Below are 10,672 nucleotides of genomic sequence, written 5' to 3'. Positions count from 1 at the left end.
ATTCATGTTGAAAATCTTTACTGACATATTGCCAGCAAAACGAGTCGGTGAAAACCAAAATAAACCCACTGAGGGCATGCTGTAAAATCAAAATGAAAACACAAACACATAATGCAATGATTTGCAAATCCTAAACACAAAAGTTATTCACAAAAGAACACAGGAAAGATTCCAGCTGATCATCAGCCTCTCATTTATTTTGTCTCATGGAGTCTCCAAATGTTTCCCGTTGGCGGTCGAATGACCGGTTCTTGCATAGCACGTTTCTACTCAAAGCACTTTATGTAACTTGTGTCATTCACCCACACACACCCATAAGTGCTTTCTATCTAATATTCACACCGATGGATGAGGAGAGCAACTTGGGGTTATCTTGCAGACTGGAGCAGCCAGTTATCGAAATGGCAACCTGCCAATTAACATGACCTGCTCTACCTCCTGAGCTTCAGCCACTCCCAAGTCTGGGCTGCAGGTCAGTTCAGCACCCGGACTCTACAGCTGTGAAGCCATACTGTTGTAATAGAAGCAGTATGTGATTTAGCAATGTCTTGCTGAAATATGCAAGCTTTCAATGAAGCTCCATCATGCAAAGATGAAGCAATGTATGCTTCCATTGCTTCATCTTTGCATGATGGAGCTTTAAGCTGAATTTGTGGACTAAACAGTGAACTTTTTTAACAAACAGTGATTTCTGGAAGTGCTCCTGAGCCTGTGCAGTGATTTCCATCGTGGGTGTTTTTAAAGCAGCGCTGCCTCAATCCCCAAACATCACAGGCATGCAATATTGATTTTCAGCCTTGTTCCTTGTGCACACAGATATCTTCAGATTCTCTTAATCTGTGGATGATAATATGTACTGTAGATAATGAGATATTCAAAAATCTTCACAATTTAGCCTTTTTATTGTAAAAAAAAATATGGCTTTATGAGATTTGCTAACCGTACTGTTTTTATTTGCATTTTACAGTGACCTAACCTGGAATTTGGACTGCAGTTTCTGAGCCAGGTAGACAGTTCAGTTTGCCTTAAAATGAGCCGGATCATAAAATAAATACAATAAAATCATGTAATTTAACACTAATGTCTTTAGTTTGCATAGCCATCCAGGTCACATGTTGACACTCCTGTGTTGGATTTCTCAGCCTAAAACAAGGAGTGCCGATCTTTTTTTAGTTCCTGGGCCACATATAGCCTAAATTGTCTTAATCAGGATCAGCCTGCGAAACTATCTCTTAATAACACTTAAAAAAAAAAAACAAATGAAAAAAATTGCTTGTCTTTATTTAAGCGTAACAAATTTTAAATAGATTTTGAAAATGTTCACATCTGAACATCTAAATGTCAACTACTGACACCCACCTAGCCTGAGATATCTTAATAAGAGTAAGACGTCTCAGTTTTTGCACATTACAAAGAAATGCTGCCATAATAACTGGCAGCTCATTACCTAAACTCTGCCCCACAATTAAAAAAAAAAGAAGAAAATAAAAGCAACTTTTATGGATTATTGACTTTAAAAACCATAATTTTCTGTCTTTACTGGTTCATTGTAGAGTGGAGTAGAGTTGGTCCCCTACCGATCACATGTTGAGTTTCTCGATCTCCAGCGCTGGGTAAGACACTGAACCCAGTGCAAAAGAAAGATAGCTAGAAAGTGCTTAAAAGCATAGACTAAAACAAATAAATGTGTGAGTGAATGTGGTTTGTAGTATCGAGTGCTTTGGTATGAGAACCGTCCAAAATGCACACCGCCTTCATTTTGCAAAGCCCGTCAGACGGGTTTGAGCCTCCGCTTGAGGCACGGCCTCTTCTGTTCTGCAGTTCTGCAGACTCTTCTAACTGGATCATCACTCCTCCACAGCGGCAGCAGGTATTATGACCACAGGAGGGCAGCACAGCACCACTCCTGAACCAGAGTCAAGACTATGGACACGCACAGTTATAAATCTCTGTTTATTAAAATATACCAAGCATTTTTTTTAAAAATAAAATAAAGTCAAAACTTTGTGTTTCCAGTCCGGACCAAGAACAGCAAACGGTCTCCGCTCTCAAGATACCAAAAACCAAGTCCCCAAAGCCAGAGCAGGAAAGATGCAAATACAGCCTTGGTGGATTACATTTATCCACAGTAGGAAAATAATGTGCAGCTACTGACACTCACATGAGTTACAGTGTTTTTTCCCCCTCTTGTTAAAAGTGGCTTCTGTTAATGCTGTGGAAACACTGACTTATTAATCTGACTGCGAGTGAAAACATATTAAAAGATGCCGTTCTGATGATCTCACAGGCTGCTTTATTTAATAGGCCCAGAGGTTACAGGGAGCAAATTAAAGACAGGAGAGAAATAACTCAGTGTTGAAATGGATCAGATATTTGACCCTGTGTGTTTTTTTTAAGTCATTTTGAGCTTTATTGTGTTTTTCATGCTCTGCTTTAAACCTCCTGCCTTTGGTCTTTCTCAGTCCTGGACACAGTCTAGCCGGTTTCCATGAACCCAGTAACAGATCTGAGCGAACTTTAAAGGAGTGATGCGCACGGCCACATTGTAATCCCGGTTCTCACCATCTATCTCCAGCCACTGGTGTCCAGAGAAGATGCCGATGACCTTCCTTTCCCAGCGCTCTAAGTTGTTGTCCCACACTCGGCCGTATACGCCAGAGCCACTGGCTCCAGGTCGGGCATCGCAGTGCTGATATATCAGGTCATTGGACTCTTCTTCCACGGGACAAAACCTGTACACGAGCTGCCCGGGCCTGTCGCTGTCGAAACCGGAGAAGTGGATGCGATGGCCTGCCAGATCGTCAGAGGACGGAGCCACAGAGAGGCGCATGAAGGGACGACGGTGAGGCCAACGCAGCTCCAGCAGGGCATAATCGAACTCCATGCTAACCTCCTGAGGACCCTGGATCCAGCCCTTTGGCACACGGGTGCGTCTCACCCGCACCCAGTGGACCAGAGGCTTCTTGGCAGAAGTGAAGTGTGTTTTTGTGCCGTTGATAGATGGAGGGATCAGGAAGCCCACCCTGAGCCTACGCGCCCCATTGACATAATCCTTCCCATCGTGCACACAGTGTGCAGCTGTAAGGACGTGCCGCTGAGACACGAGAACGCCGGTGCAGCCGGTGGAGATCCGCACAGCTGTGGAAAAGGGGTAATCCAACAGGAAGTTGTCACCTTGTATGTTAAAGCGGCCATCCGCTCCATAGATCTGCCGTCTCACGCGCCTGGGCTTCACTCTCCGGGGCGAAGGGTGAGCTCCTCCGAACTCTGCGTCATCCTCCACATCTACCGTGGTGAGAGTGCGCGAGCCGTCGGCGTACAAGGTCTCGAATGCCAGTTTCTCCGTGAGCTGCTCTTCCTGCTCTCCTCTGTGGAAGCAACTTGTGTTGCAGTGAGTTGTGAAATCCAGCTGAGCGTGAGCACTGAAGCGGGAGCGGGCGAGAGGCGTCGGAGCGTGAGGGACCAGCGTGGGGACGTGGGCTGGAGGAGGGTGGAGGAGAGAGAAGGTGAGGGGGAGCTGAAGAAGCAGGTGAGTCAGGAGGGAGCTCCCGGACGGCGTCATCGTGGTGATGGAAAACACTGAAAGGACACAGAAAATGATCAGGCGTCTCTGAGATCGCATGGATTCCTGCACGTTTGCCAGGAACGACAAATGTGGAAAACATTCCCAAACAAGATGCCCCAGAAATACACAAACTCTAATCCCTTCATAAATCTGCACTTGTTTTCAGATGATTATTGATTGTAAATCACACCACAAGTGAGGTCAGCTTAGAAAGTTTTATGTTGCAACGCAGGCCTGAACTTCATGTGGTGTGGAGAGGCAACAATGAACCTCTTGTTCCTTCAATATAGATTACCAGGAAAATGGGATTTCAGCCCAGTGGAAGCAGAGACGTGGTTTAATGTATGACAAATTACAAAGCAAAGTCAGTGAAAGCTCTAAAAAACTCAAGTTTGTTAAACTTCTTTAACAAACTTGAGAGTTTTTAACGGCACTCGGATGTAAGGAGGTATTTTTCATTAAACATTAACTATGTTACAGTGTACACAAGGCTTTCAGGCTTTCAGGGCAGATTAGCAAGGATAAGCAGACACTTGATCCCCTTTAAAGACTGTGGATCCCCAGGCACTCATGGCACGAAAAGAGCAGGTGTGTAAAAAAAGTGAAAAGGCTACAAGTCCAGGCAAGGCCGCAGAACAGAGCATTACTCCTAACTAAAGACAGGGTGGGTCCTATCCGCACACCTATGAGCTGCCCCATAAAGCACTGTAACGGAGGTAGAGCTGCAACAAAGGGGTCCTGTAAGCTGGGAAAGTACAAATATCCTTCCATGGCAGCTGTGAGGACATTCAAAGTGGTAACAGCCGGGGAAGACGCGTAATCCATGTTTTAGGATGTAAAATAAATGAAATAATTGTCTTTTCACAGCCTTTTGTTTAATGTTGAATGTTTTAGAGAACTATTTTGATAGAAAATAAATAAAGATGAAAACACAGGAAAAGACACATTAATCTGGAGGAAAGCTGGTGGGGAAGGTGTGGCTTTGTGGCCACTGCAGTAACCTGAGATCACGGTGTGTCTTTGAGCAGACCAAGTGCAAACAGTTTGTATATCGCATATCAAAGTCCAGCCCTTACAGGAAGTGAGTCCTGATGTTTGGATTTGTTGTTACTTATTTTGGTAAGCAGTTAGGATAAGATAAAGAAATGGCTGTGTCCTACATTACAAACAATCCATTTCCTTTTTTTAACGCTTAAAATATATTTATAGAGCTGTTATATCATATTTGTTGCCCTTTCTGCTGACCCCAGGTCTTTTCAGAAAAGAAGATTTTTAATCTCAATGAGTTTTTTTTAAAGCATATATAAAAATCACCTTGCCAAAAACTGATTTCAGCTTTTACCTTGTTCCTGAAATGTCTGGTTATCATTCGTGAGAGACTTGTTTAGCTGATTATAGGTCAACAAATCATTTAGAACAGTTTAAATATCTACAATCATCCAAGGAAATTATCTAAAACCCTGCAGAAAACTTCCCGATCAGCATCTGATCTAGTCCATATAGATCATATGCTGCAGTGAGATGGACCGTAGCTTAAAGTTTGCTTAAAAAACTTCTTAGAAAATCTTTCAACCACCTCATTCAGGAAATTGTTCACGCACAAAAATAATTCGTAAATGTGAATGTATCTCGATTTTAGCGCTTTATGTATCCCAGTAGAGACACAGCAGCAGTTCCCAGCCAAGCCTCCCATTATTACCTCCTGATTAGAGATCGATAGTCCGTGTTTACATCCCAGTCAAGTTCTCCTCCCCATCAGACGACTCCTTCGGGATCATTTCCCCAGGTTGTCCTCCACCTCTGCGCTGACAGGTTAGCTACTTTCTCCCACCTCCGACAGGTAAATCTCATAGGCTCTTTTACAGCGCGTGCACATGCAGCTCCAGGTGTGGAGCGAGTCTCGGGGCGTGCCGTGAAACCTGCTCTGCTCAGCCTGAGCGCCACAAATAAAACCTCGAGCCTGAAAACAAGTGTTTTCTCTTCATGCACCGGCCGGCCTCGCGGTCCTAGTGCCCCTTAACTTCCCGCCTGCCAGGGTGCCGAGGGGCAGCACGCGCTGTAGTTTTACATGTTTAATCAAAAGACAAAGTTAAACGGACTTTTTGACTGAATTGTACTGGTTTTAAACGGCTTATAAAGTTTTCCTTAAATGTCAAATTACAAATCATCTTTCTACTGGATGTTCCTCAGGCTGCCCAAAAATTTCAATTTAAAGCAAGAAAGTTTCAGTTCAATTCAATTTCATTCAATTTTAGCTATATAACACTAAATAATCAGGCCCCATCTTAATGACCTTGTAGTACCATATCACCCTATTAGAGCACTTCGCTCTTGCTCTGCAGGCCTACTTGTTGTTCCTAGAGTATTTAAAAGTAGAATGGGAGGGGGAGCCTTCAGTTTTCAGGCCCCTCTTCTCTGGAACCAGCTTCCTGTTTCAATTCAATTCAATTCAATTTTATTTATATAGCGCCAAATCACAACAAATGTCGCCTCAAGGCGCTTCATAGATACAGAGAAAAGCCCAACAATCATATGACCCCCTATGAGCAAGCACTTTGGCGACAGTGGGAAGGAAAAACTCCCTTTTAACAGGAAGAAACCTCCGGCAGAACCAGGCTCAGGGAGGGGCAGCCATCTGCTGCGACCGGTTGGGGTGAGAGAAGGAAGACAGGATAAAAGACATGTTTGGATTCAGGAGACAGACACTATCTCTCCTTTTAAGATTAGGCTTAAAACTTTCCTTCTTGCTAAAGCATATAGTTAGGGCTGGACCAGGTGACCCTGAATCCTCCCTTAGTTATGCTGCAATAGACGTAGGCTGCCGGGGGATTCCCATGATGCATTGAGTTTTTCCTTTCCAGTCACCTTTCTCACTCACTATGTATTAACAGACCTCTCTGCATTGAATCATATCTGTTATTAACCTCTGTCTCTCTTCCACAGCATGTCTTTATCCTGTCTTCCTTCTTTCACCCCAACCGGTCGCAGCAGATGGCCCCGCCCCTCCCTGAGCCTGGTTCTGCCGGAGCTTTCTTCCTGTTAAAAGGGAGTTTTTCCTTCCCACTGTCGCCAAAGTGCTTGCTCATAGGGGGTCATATGATTGTTGGGTTTTTCTCTGTATCTATGAAGCGCCTTGAGGCGACTTTTGTTGTGATTTGGCGCTATATAAATAAAATTGAATTGAATTGAAATCACAACAACAGTTGCCTCAATGTGCTTCATATTGTAAGGCAAAGACCCTACAATAATAGAGCAAAAACCCCAAAAATCAAACAACTCCCTTTGAGCAAGCAGTATATATTGGCGACAGTACATATTGTAAATCTCCTAAGGCTTTCAGTTCTGGTCAGAGATTTGCATGCACTCATTGTGGGCGTGAATGTCATGGTAATTTGGGGCTTTTTACAGCATGCATCTTTAATGACTCTAAAAAACAATGTGTGCATAAGTTTACGTTTATTTTAGATTGTGTCTCATTCACACAGGGTCACATATATACATACAATAATTTAAATCTTTTAAGTGGTGCAGAAGGTTCTACAATATCTCTAAACTTGTCCTGTTAGAGTCTCATTGGTGATCATGATTGAAAACAACTGATAGCTTCTCTTTGCCAGCATGGAAAAGGATTTGTTTGACAGCACTCATTGTATCAACCAAAACTCAAAACAATGGGAAAGTCCAAGGACCTCAGTGAAGACATAAGAAGGAGAGCTGTAGATTTACACGTGTTTGGAAGGTCTCACTGAACCATTTCAAAAACAACTGCAGATTTCAAGATAATCAGTTTAAAAAATAACATGTCAGTACCAGTTATTCTGATGTGTCACCACTTTTTTAAAGTCTGGTCTTCAAACTTCATGCCCATGGTGAGTGCATGTAACCTACCAAGCATAACTGTATATAAATCGCCAATAAAAGCAGCCTACTTTTTAAGTTTTTGTTATACATGTAATTATATTAGTATTAAATATGTGAGCATTCTGTTTGTTGCATGGGGGAAATTATATAAGTCTCACTGGACATATAGTTTATATATGTCGTTTTGGAGGGAATGGGAAATTCCCTTTATTAGAAAAACTCTTTCTGTTTCTTTCCATAACACTCTCCCCGCTGTAATATCTTTAGTGTAGCTCTGTTGTGACATGAAGACTTAACATTCACTTCCATGAATCACCATTCCTGATTACTGTTTCTCCTCTACCAACTTAGTCACAGAATATAAGTGTTCATTTTATATCATAATAAGTGTCTGGTGTTGAGTTTTGTAGCCCACAGCTACACCATAGCAAGAAAAATCTTGTTCCTGGCATCACACTTTTCATGCATGCCAAAAGCTAGATAAATTTGAAGACCAACTTCAGCGCACTCAGACACTCTAGCTGGCAGGCAGACGACTGTTAGGGCATGTTAGCTGCAGAGTTCACCGCATCATCTGACCTTGATTTCCAGAGGTCTTTTGAATCTGTCAACCTGTGGAATTTGGGAAGCCCTGGAGTGACACTATTCGACGACTTGTTGCAGGAAACAGAGCTCCCAGTCACAGAGACGGTGCGTTCAGGGAAGCCAAAGAATCTCCCACCAAAGACAGAAGTCTGTCTGTCGCTGCTGTCCTCAGAGCAAATGTCACCCGAGAAGAACACCTACCCAACCCGCTCCTCATCTCTGTAATTAGACATTCAGCTGGTGCTCAGGGAGAACTATGGCGCTGACAGATTGAGTGTAAGGTATATTCCCTCTGAGATATGAAGGATGGTAAGAAAGATAGCATGCAAAAAGCTAGAGAAGTGTTGATGCGATTTCTGTAAGCAAGATGGTATCACTGCCTGTCTCTGTGCTACAGACAGCGAGCACAAGAAGTTTTGTGTGTTTGCATGTGTGTGTTTGGCACTGAGCAGCTTGGCTTATGTTTCTCTCTGGAATTTCTCTCTTTCCATCCTGTTCTTTTCTATGTTCCTCACAAAACGTTCTGCTCAAATTAAACAGGGCAGAAGATACACATGTTACCAGAAACATTATGTAAAATACTGTTTGTTTTCCTGCCAGCGCGGAGATGAGGAGATTAACAGCCCTCTGCAAAGTATTGATTTCCAGACACCAACCCGTTAGCTTAGCTTACTACAAAGACTGGAATAAAGGGGTAATTTCTGTTCAGTCACATGACTGCTAACCACACAACAATAACTATGACTGCTGTTTTGGACGTGTGACACTATCAAGTGATCAGGCCCCAGTCAGACAGGCTTAGAGACCAGTCAGTGATCCCCTGGCAACCACAAATCTGTACTCCCAATCTGGTTGGCAAGTGGTTGTCGGGGGTTTCAAGGTGAAAGTGGTTGCAAAGATGGTTTAAAAACCTCACTGTGATTGCTTTGGGCACTAGCAAATTGCATGGAAGTTACCCACTTTTCTGCAAACATTCCCCAAGTACTCTTCAAGTGGTTGTGAAACTGTGAAAAATGCGATGCAAACTGGAAACGGAGACCATTTTCCTTCAAAGTAAAAGTTGCACTTTTTCAAATGTGTTGGCTGTAGCACTGCAGTACAGGTTTTAATGCTCTCAGTTTCCAGTTCGGACAGCATTTTTTACAGTTCCACTATTTCTGTTCAATTTCAGTTCAGCTCAGTTTTACTCATATAGCACCAAATCATAACAACAGTTGCCTCAAGGCGCTTTATATTGTAAGGCAATGACCCTACAATAACACAACTACTGCTTGGTGAGTAGCTGGTGACTGTTTGCAGACAAGTTGGTGGCCTTCATGCAAATTACAGGCAAGTACTATAAAATACTATCAAAACTTGTAAATACCATCATAATATTGTTGTAAATCTATATTTTCAACCATCACTGCACATGTTGCATGCCAAATGTTTACATGCATGATTAGAAAGATAAACCACCAGTAATTGTGCAACCCAGCTGTACATAATTTTGTTATTAAGTGCAGCAATTAATTATATACACAATCATTTAACATGATCTTTTTTATGAAATGTTGAATGCACAATCAAATATAAACAGTTGGCTCTGCAGTTTCCTGCAATTCAATAAGAACAATTTTATTTCTCTCCTTGATGATTGCTGCAGCCGGTGGTCATTTGTGTGAAAACAATGTGTGAGTGCAGTGTCAAAGGTCGTGTCAGTAGGTTGTATCATCTCCACTATGGCCATCGTTTAAACACAAGGGATAAAATCTACCAACAGACCCTACAGCCACACAAAATCTCTGCAAAAGCTAAAGCATAAAAATAACAATCATAGTTTGTATTTTTACACCACTTAGAAGTTCCACAGATAACTTTTCAACTTCTACACTTAAAGCAAATTAAATAAATGTGATACAAGCAGTGAACTTTGGAGGTGCTGTGTGTGGACTAAGATAAAAGGTGTGATGGCACCTTTCAAAATATGAAAAAAAAATCCTTCAATTGAAGAAAAAAGGTGTGCTACTAGGTGTGTTAGCAAAAGCTAAAGTAGAATTATAGTAGAGTAATATGCCCTTCAAAGGAAGCAGAAAACCTGATTTCCCCAAAAGTTTTTATAGCCTGTATTTGTTCAGCTGTATTCAAATTTATTACACATGACTGAAACTCTCTGGTACAATTTACTCAGTTTGTTATCCTGCATAAATCAGTGTGTATAAAAAGCCTCCCAGTGTCCCACCTGTCTCCTGTTGGTAATGTGGTTGATTAGCAGATCGTTGTTAAGCACATGTTTCAAAGTTTGTCCATGGTTCAGTATTTAGGAAAAAGGAACAGCCGCTATATTCAGTTAAAGGAAGAAGCTGTTAAAAAAAAACAGATGGTGGTGATATATCTTTCCTTTCCGAAACCATCTGTTATGCTTGCCAGCATTAATTCAATTCTTTAAGCTGTACCTGCCGATTCTGGTCAAAGGTCCCAAAGGGCTAAAGCCTGGAAACCAAGCTGCCAGTATGCTTTGGGTGCTGGTGAGTGAAAATAAACACGTTTCTAGACTAGTTTGCATATTTTAGACTGTAAAAGTGCCCAAGTTTCATGTTTTTGCTATTTGGAGGAAACACGTCAGCTCCACATGAAAGAAAATTCCTGGACTGAGACTCAAATGATGCTGACACACTGCTG

At 42.2% G+C, this 10,672-nt stretch overlaps 1 protein-coding gene across 2 annotated transcripts; it reads right to left on the bottom strand.

Moving 5' to 3' along the window:
• Positions 1–1,952: 1,952 nt before the first annotated feature.
• prss23 (serine protease 23) lies at positions 1,953–8,185 on the bottom strand. 2 transcript variants are annotated; one of them, XM_006781278.2, is made up of 2 exons: positions 8,006–8,185; positions 1,953–3,579 (listed from the first exon to the last, which is right to left on the bottom strand). In XM_006781278.2, exon 2 carries the CDS (start codon positions 3,560–3,562, stop codon positions 2,459–2,461), a length of 1,104 nt encoding a protein of 367 aa, XP_006781341.1. In that variant the 5' UTR covers positions 3,563–3,579; positions 8,006–8,185; the 3' UTR covers positions 1,953–2,458. The 2 variants fall into 2 exon arrangements, with proteins under 2 accessions (XP_006781341.1, XP_006781340.1); XM_006781277.2 differs by lacking the exon at positions 8,006–8,185 and adding an exon at positions 5,265–5,499.
• Between the last annotated feature and the right edge of the window lie 2,487 nt (positions 8,186–10,672).

Source organism: Neolamprologus brichardi, chromosome 2 (genome assembly GCF_056152115.1).
Source record: "Neolamprologus brichardi isolate AB-2024 chromosome 2, ASM5615211v1, whole genome shotgun sequence".
Taxonomy (NCBI): Eukaryota; Metazoa; Chordata; class Actinopteri; order Cichliformes; family Cichlidae; genus Neolamprologus; species Neolamprologus brichardi.
Note: the sequence above shows the minus strand (reverse complement) of the source record. Positions and strands in the feature narration are given on the sequence as shown.

Coding starts and splice junctions, on each gene's coding strand:
- prss23 (XM_006781278.2), bottom strand. CDS start 3,562: ATGACGCCGTCCGGGAGCTCCCTCCTGACTCACCTGCTTCTTCAGCTC.